Here is a 16,969-nt window from a genome sequence, read left to right as displayed (position 1 = left end):
ATCGTTAATTACTCGCTAATTAAACGATCATATGCAATATGGTTTATAAAACTATGCTTAGTTCAAAATACTATAGAGTACAATTATTTAATTAAATTTTAAGGTGCATTTTGAATTTACCGCATTTGATCAAACAGTAAAATAATCGTTAATTAATCGCCAATTATGCGGTTTCAATTCTGAAAATTTAGTCTAAAATTATAATTATATATTATGATTTGGTTTCAATCAAGAGATTAAAGAATAAATGCTAGAATTAAAAATTGAGGTATGTGTGGAAAAATATCGTATAAAAAAACAACAATAACAAGAACAACTGTTCGACAAAAAGGATCTATATGATCACTAACGTGCTCAATAATCCTAGCCAGTGAGCTATAACATAACGACATAGAGTAAATAGATTACCACGATATAGATTACAAACATAATATATTAGGATCCCTACACTATAATACGAGACTAACTTAGGCAATACGACACGTTGCAAAACGACCGCGAACAGAGACTGATAATGTAAAACAAAGAGTATTGTGAAACAACGGTATAAAGACGCGCAAAAGAAAGATGCCTTGCGCGTAATCATTGATGTCATGACAGGCGCTGCAATACTCGCGCCGAAACCGCTGGTGCTGACGTCACAGCAGGCGCGAAAATGTTAACGCGATACAACACGACAAAGTTCGGACATAACAATGTATTGAATAAATTACCAGGTACAACCCCATTATTGAATAGCAATACCCAACAAATTTAGTATTGCACAAAACAAAACGGTAATTTAAGATTGAAAAGGAGAAAACGCGCAACTGTTCAAAACTGTGATACATAATTTTTTCCATTCACGTGACCGCCAACTCCGTCCCCATTTCGCTTGGTCTCCATTGTAAAAAATAGGCGCACAGTAGCTTTAGGAGGTTTTAGCTGTTTATTTAAAAAATTACATTAACTATTCAAGTTTATTAGGCTAGTTTAATTATTTGGTAGGTTAACGCCTTACAGTTTACCACTTGTTTAGGAGATTCAATTAGTTAATAAATTGAATTCAAAACATTTAAATAAACGATTTGTTAAAAATAGATATATATTAAAAAATAATTGTTTTACCCTTTCTTTTCAGTTTAGTCAAAAAACGAAAAATGACTACCTAAACTTCCTAAAGCGCCCTCGGTTTCATTGACTGAAATGGTGAACGGGAACGACTCGCAAGAGAGAGAAGAGTGTATCAGCTTTCTCCTTTACCGACGACATTGGAGTTGCGCGTTCTATTCACTTTTATTTCTGTGGTTATAACTGGAACCAGAGCTGAATGGAACAAGAGAGCTGAATCCTAGTAAATGGACATGTATTATTAAAAACGATTGGCAGAGAAGAACATTTATTAATGCGCATTGTAGAACTCACGACCGTTTGTTAAATCGAACAGCAAAGCAGTATACCTAGTCGTTGCTAAAAACGTTCATTTTTGTAAATTTACTTAAATGTTAATTAAGATAACGAAGAACGCGAGAATTTACAAAAGCGAAAAGACAGGCAGTAACCATAAAACAGTTGTTAAAATACGCTTTTGGATAAAACAGAAAAATTAACTTATTTATCGATTTGCACACCACCAGGTTTAATCTTAATGATTTTCAAACAGGCGGAGTAAGATGGGACAATTAAAATTCTTGTTATTAGGAATACACGTCAATATGATATTATATTGTACGATTTAAAAATCAAGTTTAATATACCCTTTCTTGCCCCATGCTATTGTTTGTAACATGTAACCTGCTCAATTAATGTTATTGTATGAAGATAAAGTAGTGTTCGAAAAATAATTGGTATTGTTCGAGTTTCAACTGAAAAAATTATATTCTAAAAATTATTTAAAAGTGTATTAAAAGAAAATTTATAATAACTTACAAACAAGTTTATATTTTACCGAAAATATCGAACTATGCCAGTTTCTTTACCACGTATACTTTATAGTAGGGTGGGGGAAGATAAGACACTTTGTCAGACGCGACTTTTTAATTTTCTTTTTACGAAACCCCATTTAATGATAATCATAAAAATAATGTTACGGAATTATTTGATAATGTTATCTTGACTTTATAAAACACTCGTTAAAGCTAATTACTGTTTTAAAATATTGAAAATAAATGTGTTAAATAGAAACAGTATTTTTAAACAAAAAAACGAAATAGTAAGGTGCTAACTTTGAATGCTCGCTAAATCATAAACAAAAGCCCATAAAATGTTGCAGTTTGTTGCGAGTGTAAACTGCGGTGTTCTTATCTGTTTTGCTGCTGCTAGTAGATTGTATATTGACTTCCGAGGTTGCGTGCTCTTAGACTGAACGCCTAAGCAGACTCTTCTCGTTCTGACTGCTTTATCAAATAGCAGATATTTGGTCCTTTTAGCTTTTATTATCACCACTAACGACTATAACTCGCACAGTATAAATGGATGATAACTCTCACAATACAGTGGGAGAACAAACTCAATATAGTTAGCACTGAAAAGTGCTTACCAGAGATATATATCGTACTATAGAGGTTTCGCGGGTAGCTCTAATTTAAACCACTTGAATTATCACTTATATAGCGGGGCGGACATGACGTAGGCATTAAGGGAAAAGGTTCCATAATCATTTTAGCGTAACGACCGATTCCAGTTTGTGACGTCATTTAAGTGTTTGGCCATTATGACATGTTAACAGAATTCCGCATAAACGATTAAACTAGTTTCATAGATTTATAAATAACTTGAATATTCCGTATAGTTTTATTTGTCTCATAAAACTAGTTTGAGTTTTGTGAAAAACTGAGACACAAACATTAGGAAAATAGAAGGGCTCAACATGACTATATAGTTTGGGATAAAAACAAACATAGTACAGCAGTGGGGGAAGATTGGACTCTTAAGCACATGTTGCCCAATATTTCCAAAATCAAAATAGATGAAGTAATACCACGAATTAGTAGGCCTACTATCATCCCTTTATTAATTGACAACAATTCAAAAATATATATTAAAACACACGAGGAGTTATTTTGCGATTCGTACAACAGGTGCAATTTTACAAATTCGAAAATACATAGAGTAAGATAGGACAGTTTAAAAACATTGTTAAATTTGATTAATGGGGGGCTGATTATTAGTAATAGATGTCAATCAGAGTCCGTATATATCCGTATATAAAATGTTTATATACGGACTCTGATATAAATAACACAAAAAATCTGTACGCTTTAAAATCAAGTTTAAACGTTTTTTTCTTGCCCTACTGCTATAGTTTTTAACATTACCTATATTATTGCAAGACAATTGGTATTGTTTGAACGATAATGGGTATTGTTTGAACGATAATGGGTATTGTTCGAACATCAATTGATAAGTATATCATACAAATGCATAACAACTTGTAATAACAAAAAAGACATATATGGTATATTCACAGATATATCTGTGGGTATATTAGTATCTCTATGATTGCTACAGTGTTTTTGGCACAGGGCACTTCTCATAAATTATCTGCAAATGACTGAATTTTGAATATACTTTTCGTATATTATCTTGTTATTATAAACTATCAGTATGGTAATAAAATCACTACCAGTTTGGTAATAAAATCATACAAAACTACAATATGGGGGCAAAAAAACGATCAATGTTTTACTTGAACAATAGGCAAAACAGTCTGTTATCCTAATATAAAAGGTAATTAGGGTATATAATCATAAGATTACGACAACAATTCTATATTTTCATATACGTTAAAATGATCGTAGTACGTTATGTGGTTTTCTGTCACAGAACAAAGGCAACTCTACGTTGTGACGTCACCGCACAAAAGAATTGGGAAAGAGAAGCATCACGTGACACTCGAAACTCCACCCACATCTTGCGTGTTAGGTTCAAGTTCTATTGGACCACTCAGGACACTTATTGACGGCCTTTAATTTTAGACGAGTTTAATAAAATCGACTTGTACCGAGACCAATATCCCTTTTAACCACTATAGCTTAATCAGGTACATTGGTTACAATATTAACCTTTAATGTGCTGATTGTAAAAAGCAGTTTTGCAAGTCTGTTCGTCGATAAAACGTATATATGTTTTGAAAATATAATACATCTGAATAAATAGATTTCGTTGTGTGTACTGGCAACCAGCCAGTATGGTAAACATTAAACATGAGTTTCATTTTGACCTTGTGCTTGTTTCGGTATAGGCCTAATCGTGAACAAAGTATATTTACCAAATGTTGTAATTTCATTATAAAACAAAATTATTTGTGACGTTGACATGATATGTTACTAAATATATTAAAACGATCTTACGTATTATAGTAACACCAGCACACCAACACACCACTCGTCGCTCGATGTTTGCGCACCAGCGATCAAGCATGTCGTCAATTCGTTTGACGTCATATTGGTGAAGTGTAAGCTGCGCACTGGTTTGTAGATACTGGCAGTCGGGCATGGCGAAACCCGAGGTATGTGCCCCATTCTCAAAGGGAGAAGTTGAATCGTTTTGTCACAAACTTTATTGGGAAGTAACGATAATATTGTGCATATTGGAAATGTGGGAAAGATAAAATGTTAACTCGTCTTCTGATGTGTTGGTCGTATTCGTTTCCCAGTAACCGAGCTTTATACGCTTAGTTGTGCGACAGCAACAAATATTTGAAAACAGTGTTTGCTTAGTTACGTAGTGTTTTAAGTGCTATAAAGGCGAGCGCGATTTATTAAAACCGTTCAGTGAGGGAAGCGTTGATCAGTCGAGACCCGCGCTCTTATTATCACCAAGCATCTCTCAACTTGTTTCACAATTGGCTCACTTGTGCCAGACGAAGACAGGTCGATAGATTGAATTCATTGGTTAGTGGTTGAACTGGACTAAGTCTCGTATTAAGTAAAGTGTTTGTGAATACAGTGAGCCAATTAGATCAGACACCTTTTGTAAGTTTCCATACGAAGTTAAATGATTGTTAAAATAACTTTGATTTATTTGGAAAGTTTTAGCGACAAACAACAGAACTGTTTGTTTGTTGATTTAGTCAAACCGTCGACGCAAACAGCGGAGTCTAGTTTGTTTTCACTCCAAGTCAAAATAAGTTGCAAGTGCACATATATTTAAGAGAAAAGTGATACAGACTACGGTCGACAAAAGTCCCCGCCCCTCAGGCAGGTGGTACGTGCGTAACAAAGCTTAGTTTTTCCTTTGAATTCTTGATAAAGTAATTTTTACAAATTGTATTGTTTCGAATATATATATTTTTAGGCGGCACATTGATTTTATTCCGGATATTTTCAGTTTTGTTTTTATAAATTTGTGATCACAAATATGAGCCGAAGTGGATACGACGATCGTCACGGTGGAAGCAGTGACCGGTATGCCAAACATTCGAGGAGGTCAGATGACCGACACCGACGTGATAAGAGAGATTATTACGATTCAAACGACAGTTACAAGAGTGACCACAGTAGAAGGGTGCCTGGCTTGGTATCAGACCCGGATAGACGTGGAGGAACAGCTGATGATTCGATAAGCAGGGGACAACGAAGCACAATGGACCGTTACAACACGAGTTCCCATGCTGGCGTCGATATTATTCGTGGTAACAGCAGGGCAACAAAAGACGTACTCTCCCCGCCAACATATACACAACACGTACGTATGTTAGTGTTTAACTATAATTCGAAATTGTCATTCTTATTTGTTTTTAGGTATCCACAATTACTCAACATTACAACCCAATCTCACATAAAGAATCTTTGACTACAAAACGTAAGCGACTTCCCATCAACCCGACATTCTTAAGTATATTACCAGCATTAGCTGGCGTGGCTCTGATGGTAGCAGCTATCATTGTTGTAGATTGGAAGTTCAAGTTAACGGTGCTTTCCAACCAAAATCAAGATATACAGGTTAGCTCATTTGTCATGAAATGTACTGATATAACAGCCGCATATTTTCTTTGGGTGTTCATAATTGTTTTAATGTTAAATAGTAGAAGTCTCATACATAGCAAATACTGTTTATTTTTCCGAAAACCACCTGTTTGTTATAAGTATGCCTTAATATCAAGTATTTGACTTAATGTATCAAGTATTTGACTGTATTTTTGTATTTTGTTCATCAGGTGACCCGCATTGGATTATTCCAGGCTTGCTTTCAAACAATCATGCGACAACAACAGGTTGGAGCACCAACATGCTCAAGTGTGGAAAGTTTTAATAGCGAAGCTGGACAAAGTAATTTTTCCAATATTAATATAGTCTGTGGAGTAAGATGGGACATCTTTAGCACATAAAGTCCTTTATTGCCGAATCGCGCTTTAAACAAATACCAACGCTTTCTTAAGCGTAATTACGATATGGTTTTAAAATTCTTAGGTTGTTTTTTGTTTATTATTTTGGGCAAGAAAATAGAATAAAAACGTGTTCTATCTTACCCTAACCTACTATATGTTTATAATTAGTTACTTTAAATTTCAGACTGTATTGTGGCGATACGTTCACGACCAAGATATATATTTTTACTTTTATTGGTCCAGTGAACCTTTAACCATAGTGTGTGTGCCTATAGTAGCCCCTAATTGTGAACACAGTACGTTTATTGGAAACTATCAGCAAACCTTTAATTGTGGCCATATTTCCTCTATAGACTGTTTTCTGCCAAGTATAAAAGGAAATAACAAAATGCGGATATTTTACTGATTGAGCAGGGAACATGGGGTTGGGTGTCTCTTAAAGAGAACAAACATATAATATTAAGAAAGAGAAACATTTTTCTATATTTTAATACTGGGAGTAAATACAATTATCGAAAGAAACTAACGTTCTCGTAACAATATTCATGTTGTTCAGCAATCAGTGATCTGGAACAAGCAACACGAGCGATGCTCATAATATCTGCAATTATCGGGTTCGGAGCTCTACTTGTAAACATCTACCTTGGGTTTAACAGATGGGAGAGGGCACGGGGGGCATTGGTGGTTGGTGGATTTCATTTATTTGCTGGTAAGTTGTTTAACATATGAATATTTGGTTAAGGGTATATGATTTTTTATGAGCAAGAAAGAACTGGTGTAATTTGACAGCCGCATGAGGTATTGGATCTTCAGGTAATTAGTGCATCAAAAGATACATGGCATAAACTAAACTGTCTAATTGTAAGGTTTTTAAACAAAATAATCGTTAACATGCGTTTGTATAGGTTACTGCGGAGTTGCAGGTATGGGTTGTTATTCTTCGTTGATCGCATCCAGCACACAAACAACCACAATCACAATTGAAACTGCTGGAACATCATTCTATCTTGGGTGGTGTGGAGTTGCTTTTATGCTCACTGCTGCCACCATGTGCTTTTTAGCTCATTGTGCCAAGAGAAAATGATTCCACTATACGACACATTGCCAAAAGCAAAGATTTATTACCGTCCCAAATGATTTATGGTCGAACTGTCTGTTCAACTTTAAAAATCTTTATGTTCGTGCTGTTTAATCAATATTGCAACTACTTTAATTCTCGGTTGTCACTAAACTTGCCAAGGTATTGGCTTTATATAATTTTATACGGCAAACGGTATATAGCAAATTTATATTTTGTGCTTTTACGGTATAGTAGCTTTAATCCTAAAGGAAAAGTCAAAGTGAATCGAGTTCTTACTGCTTTATATAAACACGTTGTTCATCGAAATGCAGTTTTATCTTGTTTATTTTTAGTGTAGATATGTTTTAACATTTGCCGAAATATGCACAAGGTAACATTTTAATAAACGAAGTTTAATAAAAACTTCGTGCTTTTTTGAAGAACGTAAACAGACCCCACGTTACCTTCATTTTTGTGGTAAACTTAAAAAGCGACCGTTTTATTGATTCCAAAAATACTTTGCTTTTTAAAGCCGTACCAGTATAGGCGTACATATTCGTCCTTAAAGAGTGATCTCTAGCGCTATCCCTTTTTTCACTACGAGCTCCGTGATTGTGACGTAGGAACGTACTACTCACGTGACAGATTTATTCGTATAAAAGCGGAACCCGCTTTTTGTTTATTTTCCCAATTTTCGTTGAAAACACTGCCTCGCGCCTCTCTGAATGGCAGTGGCCACGCCTCAACATTTTTGTGACGTAATTTGTCACGTGGTGATACAATTCTCAATTTTTTCGCCACGCAACCTTCAAATCAGTTTTATGAATTTCACGGTGTTCGAGCTGGAATATCCTTAGTTATACCATAGTTTAATAAAGAAGTTGTTTTTATTAAACTATGGTTATACAGAACTGATTAAACAAGTAAGGTGTTGTTGGAATTAGAAAATATACACTCTATCTAATGTACATTTTGGTGTGTTTAGCCTCTCTAATATTTCAAGCAAAACGACCTAATCTGTTGCTTTGACAAGTGATGGATTTCTGTCGGATTGTGCGTTTACTGCTTCGCATGACATTGTCCTAAATAAACTTACATGCTGTTTGTACGTCCAAGGGAGCAGTGACGTTGCAAGTAACCGAATTACTGCCGCGGTAATTTGCCTCTGGCAGTATTGAGACAATTCTTAGTTCTAAACACAGCAACAGTGAAATCTGTACTGTAGTTTAAAGCAAGTTAGTTACTGTCAAGATTTTCTTTATTAGTTGTTGTTGTTTGACGAAGCAGATGAATTGGATGCGGGCAAATCCACAAATGCTACTTATAGTAGTTATGATGAGCGGTAGTTTCATAATTCTGGCACATTTTAGTTTGTACAGAAACAAAGTTATTCAACGTTTTATGCATGCCAGTCGAGGTAACATACAGAAGCAAGTTGCAATTGAAGAGTCGCCATACTTAAAACGTAACAAAATTATGAATCGTGAATCTCTTGCTCGAATACTTCGCTTGAATTTTGAACAAAAAAATGAAACAAAACCAACGTCTAGGAAATGCCATGTTGCTTACGCCAAGTTAAAGGGATATATATCATTACATTTAATGACAGAAGAAACCAACCAAACGACATCATCGGGTAAGCCATAGCGGTTCTTAAGCTTTTAAAACCTGCTTTATCGTTAATTTAACAAATAGAATTTTCAGTAATGTTGCTTAAGTATAATTTGAAAGTGTTAAGCATTGGTCTATATTTTATTATTCAGTACAGTTTTTTTGCTATTATGCCTTTTAAGCAGGTTTTAAATAGTAATACAAATTAATACACCCCTGTTCACCTCATGTAGGGTTAACATGGCCGCCAACGTTAAAATATCTGGACTTTATATACAAGGACTTGGAGCATGGTGGTGTGTACAAAGGACCCAAGGAATGTAAATGTGCAACTAACTATGCTATTATTGTCCCTTTTCGTGACAGAGAACAACATTTAAGGTCGGTATGGTTTGTAATATAAATCATGGTTTTCATATTCGACAAGTATATACAGTAAGGTGGGGGAAGATGATAAACCTTTTAACTCTATGTTCTCGTCCTATTTAGTAGTAAACAAAGAACATTCATAGAATTATAAAACTGTATCGCACGACTCCCATTTACCATTGTTAATTCTTTAAAACACAATCAGAATATTTGGATGTTATGTAGTAAATGTGTTCCATCTTCCCCCGCCCTAGTATATACATAATTAAAAAGTTGTTCATTTGTTGCTATGAACATATAAAATGTATATTTACAAATGTACAGGCATCGTAGATACACCTAGCAGCTATAACTTTCGAAATTCAAAAGTTTTCACTAATACCGGAAATGTGGACCATACATCGCATAAGCAATGGGTCACGGATAGATCATCAATTATGTTATGACGTTTGCTTATTAATGATCAAGTTAATTTGACAGATCTAAATTTACGTCATGCTGTTTTGTATTTGCCCAGAGGGTCTAATTTTTGAAATTTGGATAACAGCATGTCATGTCCTGTAATTTTATAAGTGGCTGTTAAAACATATATACGATGATTTTAAACAACATGTTTGTATATAAGGCTAATGGCTATACCATAGTAGAATAGTGGATACGGTATCCCGACCGGCTCATGTTATAAAAATTCCCTGTATAAAACAAAGACTAAGAAATTATAGTGAAGTATTCGAGTATTAACCAAAACAGCCCAGGGCATTGTTGATTGATGATAAAAGCTCATTAAAAAAGGAATTGTGACATGGGTAACGTTTTTACTCGATATGAATGGATGAGTCAGTCGCACAGTATGTTGCATGCAACTACTATATAACGTGACTCATTTTGACAGTTTTGACTTTTGGCTGATGAGTGTATGTTATTAGCAAATTGAAAGTGTTTTACTCAACCAATCACATGTAGTCGTAATCTTGGGTGACATAGTTTGCATTAAAGTGTCTACTACAAATCAGCTTTTTATACATTCCTGTTCTATTTTAGGTTTTTCTTATTTTACATCCACCCTCTTCTTCAGCGACAACGAACCTGTTACACAATTATTGTGGTTGAGCAAGATGACGACAAAACTTTCAATAAGGGTACAACAAGGTGTTATAGTATAGGGGGAGACGGGACTTTTTTAAATCTCATTTTACAGGTTCTTATTTAACGACAAAAACGCATGTTGCAGCCTTATCACGCCACAACACAGCGGTGTGCGGCAAATACAGTTTATACTGCATGGTTTACTACGATACTGGATTGCTGTTTCAAACTCGCAATCTATACAAAGTGTCGGAAGTTTTAATATGACTCACCGAGCATTCAAAGGAAACATATTATTATTATGCTTTATCAGCCATTGAAAAAGTCGTAGACGAAATTTTTAAACTTAACAACAGCTATATTCGCCTTTATACCGCGCCTTTGTTGGACCATGGTAATACTGTCGAGTTATAGCCTACCTATTTTCGTCTATTATCAAAAACCGTAAAGGGAGATTTAAATAAAGTATTCCAACTTACCCCACCCTACTGTATTGTATAAAGTGCACAACACAAATTTAATGTTCTTCCAGGGAAAATGATGAACAGTGGTTTCCTCTATGCAAACAGCATCGGTGATTTTGATTGTTATATTTTTCACGATGTCGATATGATTGCAGAGAACGACCGAAATATTTACCAATGTAGAGGTACCGGGTTCATGCTTGTATATGAATAGCTTCATATTCTAGTGCGAATGTAAGATCATCGAGGAAAATTTGGGTATACCGAAACGTAATGTCTCTACATTGAACTTAATCTATATCGTCACTTCATAGGCGCATCCCATTCTATGCCGCAGTACTATACATTATACTATATATCTTCGTATTTTATAGCTATATGGGTGAATACAGCCAGCACATTTAATACGTAAATCGTTAACACAAAATAAAATTTGTGCAGAGAAAAAAGTTGCGCATTTAGTCTGGCAAATGGACAAATATGACTATGAGATTCCCTACTATGATTATATCGGTGGTGTGTTGGCATTTACCAAGGAACAATTCATTACAGTGAACGGTTTCTCCACCATGTACGAGGTAACGGTTATTATTTATTGTTAACTAAGCAAGCCGTTTTGGCATTTATATTCATGCGACTGTATGCACTAGTTTAAATCTATAGTAGGGTGGGGGGAGATAGGACCGTTTTCACTATGTTTTCTTGTCCCATTTGGTAGTAAAAAGAACATTTAAAGAATTCTTAAACCGTATCCTCACGACTCCCATTGACATTATTTTTTTAAATAGGATATTTGAATATTATGTGTCCCGTTTTACCCCACAGAACTATAATTAGGGTTTCTTTCAACCTTGTATTTGGTTTTATCATCAAATTTAAATAAGTTATCTTATATTCCAAGGGATGGGGAGGTGAAGACGACGATATGATGAAGCGAATATGGGCGAAAGGTTACGAACTTTGGAGACCGAGAAAAAAGAACATCGCCAGGTTAGTATAGTTGACTTGGGAATACGAATATTAATTGGAAATTAAGGAGTGTTGGATTAAGGATATCATCAGTGATAAGACAACAATTGGGGAGGTGTTGTTCACAACTATAGTTGGGTGAGGAAGATGGGACACCTTTCTATTCTTTTTCCTCATCTCACACGATTAGGATATTATGTGCGAAGGTGTCCCATCTTACCCCACAGTACTATTGGGTGACTGACTACATAGAGTTAACTTGTAACAATGCCGCCATAAATTATATGATTGAATGACAACGTTTATATAATTATTGTCAGCAAGTATGGAGTAATTTTTTAAATTTTCAAGATTCAAAATGATTCATCACAACCACGACAAAAGGAATCCGCGTATAGATGATTATCTGATGCAAGATTTGTTATTCTCAGCAATAAGTCGTCAAGACAGCGATGGTTTAAATTCTCTTCATACAGTTCGCACTGATGTCATTAAATATCCGAGTCACACCAGAGTAAAAGTTAGAAGTTGAAAATAATTTCGTTTTATTTATTTTTTCGCAAGTTGAATTTTCGTTTTTAATCAATAATAAACTCATTAGTCTCAAACTGTTGCAATAAGTATGTGACGTAACAATAGGTCACATGCGGTTATTTAAAATAAATTTCACAAAATTTGCTACATTTTCGATCCAGTGATGGGAATCAGGGGAGGTTATTTATAAATAGAAGAATAACAATTACTATTATGACATCATCACACTGATTAAATAAACCATAAAAAAATTTTAAAAAAGAGAAAAAATGTGTCAAACATCCAGATCGAAGGACCTATCCGAGCCAACGTCAGATGAGCCATAACATAAAGTTTCCGACCGTTCGTTAAATAAGGATTTAGCAAAATTAATTCGTTCACAAACTCTTTCCGCTAGCGCCTTTGAGTGACAGGTCACCTGAGGTTTTTTATGGCTTGGTATTCCATGGTGTTTCTAGTAATAAAAACAATAACTATTATTTCTCCGGCACCTTGGCAAAGTGTTTAGCGCGCCTGCCTGTAACCCAGGGGTATTTAGTTTAAGGCTTGTCGCTGCTCAAATTGTTGGCGTATGTGTCCTTGGGCAATAAACTTAACAGCAATTGTTCCAACCCAGTGGTCACTAATGAGGTGTCCAATTTATCAGACATACATAAAAAAAATTAACAAAATCCCTTCCTAAAAATAATCAGCTACAAAGTAACATACATGGTAACTTGTAAGGTGGCATGAGATGTATGAAGACCCATGTGATAACGACTATCGTTTTCAGGCCAAGAGAGGATAGGGTAAGTTACATTGATTCATTTATTTGCATGAAGTATCAAATGTTAAGTTATCAAAAATTGTTTATATAAGTAAATAAATGTAACTTGCTTTATCCTCGCCTGCATGAGAAAACAACAGTCGTTATAACAAAGGTGTTTTGTTTCAAACACCTCGTGAGTTACCAATCATATGTAACTTTGTGTGCGATTGAAACAGGCTAACTACTGTTTGTTGTATATTATGTGATTAAAACACAACAATAAACATGAGAACAAACTCACTGATTTAATCGTAAGCTCCAGTTTAGCACTTTCACCGCTCGAAGTAGATTGAGATGGTAAGACTTGCACGGACACCAAATCATCGTATCCAACAAGTAACCATACATGGTCGGGATCTGGTTCGTTCCCGTTTATAAAATAAACTTTCTTGCTTGTGATCATCACCTGTGCATAACATAGAAACAATATATTTAGTAATACCAACAACAAACCAACTCCTGAGATTCACATTATATAACAACATGCAAAAAAACTTCTTATATTAAGTTACATGAAAATAGGTATATTACTTTGTAATCAAAATTTGCCCACAAAATACATGGCTTTTCATAAATATTCAATTAAAGTTCTGGTTTTATGAATGCTGATACATTTTATGAGACTACAAGTAACAATTATGTGTGTTTGCAAAAATAAATTCTGCTACTGCAATATGTTTAGTGAAATAAAGACTTTCATAATTAAAGTCTCAATGTGAATTTAACATGAGTTTTAGATTACAACATAATCACAACAACTTACAAGAACATTTTCCTGAGAAGGAAAACTTAAAGTTGAATCTGCATAGAAGTGTTCGGAGAAATCGTGTCGATTGACGGAATATAAAACTTGTTGACCTTTTGCTCGTGAGAATGAATAACTTTGTAAACAACCCTGCAACATAAAGCTTGTGATCGGTGGAAAACATCAATGTTAGGATATGGTTACAGCACTTGACCATTTTCTATAATATACCAGATAATTTTGTGGGTATATGTTCTTGGCAAACAACACACTTTACAGCAAATGCTTCTACCAAGTGGTTACTAACTTATTGTTCAAATTATCAACAACACAGAAAAATAAACAGCATCACATTTATTTACAAATATGTTACGACGCAAACCTGAAAGCTGTGGCAGCATCTAGTTGGTCGCACACGTTGTGTTTGTTGTTCTTTTGTGACACTTATTTCACGAACTGCCGATGCAGATTCTGATGCCAGGTCCAACATACCTGTTCAAACAGAAGGCTCATCATTGTATTACATTGTTAAATAAAATTATTTATTTTAAAAACACAATTGTTTAAAAATAATAGAAATTCCCATTAAAAGGAAAGAAATCATAAAATTAGTAATTCATATTCATCAATAAAAATTCATCAATCTTAGGTTAAAACAAAGCCTATTATAAAAATCATCCTGAACAAGTTTTTTTTTATTCCTAACTTTGCATTTACTGATAAACACATTTGTAAACACTGAAAAAAATATTACGGGTAAAGTAGTTTAAACAAAATAATTCAAGTTTCATTATTTAAAAAGATATAACAAGATTATTCACCAGTGACAGGTTTGGTGACAGTTCCTATAACTCCCTTTGCGATTCCTTTAAAGAAACCTTTTGCTCCATCTTTCTGCGCCCCTCGTACTGGTTGTGTGATCACACTTGTTATGCCACCAATCACACCAGCCATCAAACCCTGTGTTGATGCGTAATATACATTGAGTGTATATGGATATGTATTTATACACCTTGTGCTTACTGTTAATAACACGGTTACCTTATACACCATGTACAAATGGTGCATTACTTCATTAATACTTTTAAAGTTATAACAATGGTATATTCAAAAAAGTCATAACACAGATACCTTTTCCTATACACCATACACTTGGTGTATTTATGAATCTTATTTTCACTTTCATATAAATATCAGTGTCTTCTCATCTAATAATTACCTGCACACCAGCCACAACATGACCACCAGCATCGTGAGCATTTTCTTGAATCATTCTTCGCGTTTCATCATATTCATCATCCATCGTGATCCCACCAAGTCCTTTTGATAAACTGCTGGTCACCTGATTGTGTATGGCGGTGGTGGTGGTGGTTTGGTAAAATACAAGTTTTATAAGAAGTTAAACAAATTTATTCATTGTCACTTATATAACCTTTCATAGCAAAGCAACTATAAGTTCCTCATGTGTCTGATTGTCAATAATTTGAAAATACTTTATCGACCGTTTTTCCCAACTATGCTAATACCATAAAATCTAAAAGCATAATCAGTTCATGCATTAACAGATATGCTCAAATGTGATCTAAAGGTACCATCAGAGTTTAAAAATACGAAACAGCTTTAAAAAATACTTTTTTTCATTGGTATAAACCTTTAATATTGTATTTTAATTGCTCACCTTTGCTGTTGAATTGGAAACACCGTGCGTGAAATGCATGATCATGTTTTGAAAGTTTCCCTTTGCCAAACCAGTAACACCTGCTTTCACATCACTTAACAAACCAATTGGATTTCCAAGAAAATCCACGGAACCCAAGATCATGGCAGCTTGACCCATCATCTGGTCGCGTAAGAACTGAAACGTGGACAAACATCAATTAAGATGAAACATTAACCTTTCAACGCATACCTTTGCTATTTCCATTAAAATTGAAGACAAAAATATCAAGTAAGCCACTACAGTTTTAAAAATTGTTCACCTACTTTGGCGTGTTGTTGATATAACTACGTTATACAGACAATCATTTTTTGGTTATTTTTAAATATGTTGGGTTTCTACAATGAATTACAATATCCAACTTTTGTTTAAAAAAGTTAAAATACCTTTGTAACATCTTTGAGAATAAAAGAAATATTTTCAAAAACATGATGTTTGGTGTATGACTTTATTATCACAGGGGCTCGTTCAAACTGAACCAGTGTGAGGTTAAGCGCTTGTTTCACAGCTTTAAGTTCAGGAGATAAACGAGATGCAGTGAACACACTCAGCTGGACAGGCATGGCTGATAAACGAATTGCTTCAAAATAATATCTATGGGTTGTTGTTGTGTCAGTTGACGTGTTCATTTCAACCTTTACAAAGATACTAAATATCATGTATTGAATCAACAATATAATTCATGTGACCACAATTTATTATTGTTTATTAGATATTATATATTTGGTTTAATACTTGAATAACAATTGCTTTTGTTTTCTCATATAAACAAACCAAGTTAGAAAAAAATAAAAACTCTTTCTTGTAAACTGATGTATACCAAAGTTTAGAATCAGGGTTACAGTTTTTACAAATTAAAAAAATAAGGTGTCATTGTTTCTAAATCTGATATATGAGTAGACGAGCCATTAGGTAATACAGGTTTTGGTAATGTGCTATGGATCAGTTGTTAAGAGTGCTTGCCTTGGAACCAAAAATTATTCAATTAGCATGATGTGGTAATACAGACAGGGGTATAAAATAAAAATCAGCTTTTATATAAAGAAGATAAAACAACTCACAACTTTTGTTTCATCCAATAATTCGGTATCTTGTTGTGAAGATATTTTCCCATAACCGATAAAATAAAGAAGTTTAAGAAGTAATTGTTCTTCAAGTTGTAAAGATAAACGCCCAACATCAATGTTTAGTGATTTGTATATTCCATACCTGTATGGTAGATTTAAATTTAACATAGATATTATGTTTACATTCCCATGCTTACTATAAAAACAAAATATGAATTTTTCCGTGCAG

At 34.3% G+C, this 16,969-nt stretch overlaps 3 protein-coding genes across 3 annotated transcripts in view; 2 read left to right on the top strand and 1 right to left on the bottom strand.

Moving 5' to 3' along the window:
• The first annotated feature begins 5,244 nt into the window (after positions 1–5,244).
• LOC149733375 (uncharacterized) lies at positions 5,245–7,793 on the top strand. The gene is made up of 5 exons (XM_089881639.1): positions 5,245–5,667; positions 5,724–5,924; positions 6,140–6,251; positions 6,867–7,019; positions 7,216–7,793. Exons 1-5 carry the CDS (start codon positions 5,341–5,343, stop codon positions 7,392–7,394), a joined length of 972 nt encoding a protein of 323 aa, XP_089737765.1. The 5' UTR covers positions 5,245–5,340; the 3' UTR covers positions 7,395–7,793.
• A 725-nt stretch (positions 7,794–8,518) lies between these two features.
• On the top strand, positions 8,519–12,477 carry LOC149733374 (beta-1,4-galactosyltransferase 1-like). The gene is made up of 7 exons (XM_089881638.1): positions 8,519–9,006; positions 9,215–9,362; positions 10,392–10,489; positions 10,969–11,085; positions 11,342–11,478; positions 11,802–11,890; positions 12,221–12,477. The coding sequence occupies exons 1-7, from the start codon at positions 8,658–8,660 to the stop codon at positions 12,399–12,401; spliced, it is 1,119 nt and encodes a 372-aa protein (XP_089737764.1). The 5' UTR covers positions 8,519–8,657; the 3' UTR covers positions 12,402–12,477.
• LOC149733371 (intermembrane lipid transfer protein VPS13D-like) overlaps positions 12,391–16,969 on the bottom strand; it is a 46,373-nt gene continuing 41,794 nt past the window's right edge. Inside the window, exons 73-81 of the mRNA XM_089881633.1 lie at positions 16,735–16,882; positions 16,060–16,308; positions 15,635–15,811; positions 15,176–15,298; positions 14,778–14,916; positions 14,339–14,448; positions 13,975–14,106; positions 13,453–13,617; positions 12,391–12,857 (exon numbers count right to left, since the gene is read on the bottom strand). Of these exons, the coding sequence (XP_089737759.1) occupies positions 12,678–12,857; positions 13,453–13,617; positions 13,975–14,106; positions 14,339–14,448; positions 14,778–14,916; positions 15,176–15,298; positions 15,635–15,811; positions 16,060–16,308; positions 16,735–16,882 (1,423 nt within the window). The 3' untranslated portion in view covers positions 12,391–12,677. The remainder of the gene's footprint in view (positions 12,858–13,452; positions 13,618–13,974; positions 14,107–14,338; positions 14,449–14,777; positions 14,917–15,175; positions 15,299–15,634; positions 15,812–16,059; positions 16,309–16,734; positions 16,883–16,969) is intronic.

The sequence above is a fragment of the Ciona robusta genome, chromosome 7 (assembly GCF_009617815.1).
Source record: "Ciona robusta chromosome 7, ASM961781v2".
Lineage (NCBI taxonomy): Eukaryota > Metazoa > Chordata > Ascidiacea > Phlebobranchia > Cionidae > Ciona > Ciona robusta.
The sequence above is the reverse complement of the archived record's forward strand: the minus strand, read 5'-3'. Positions and strand labels throughout refer to the sequence as shown.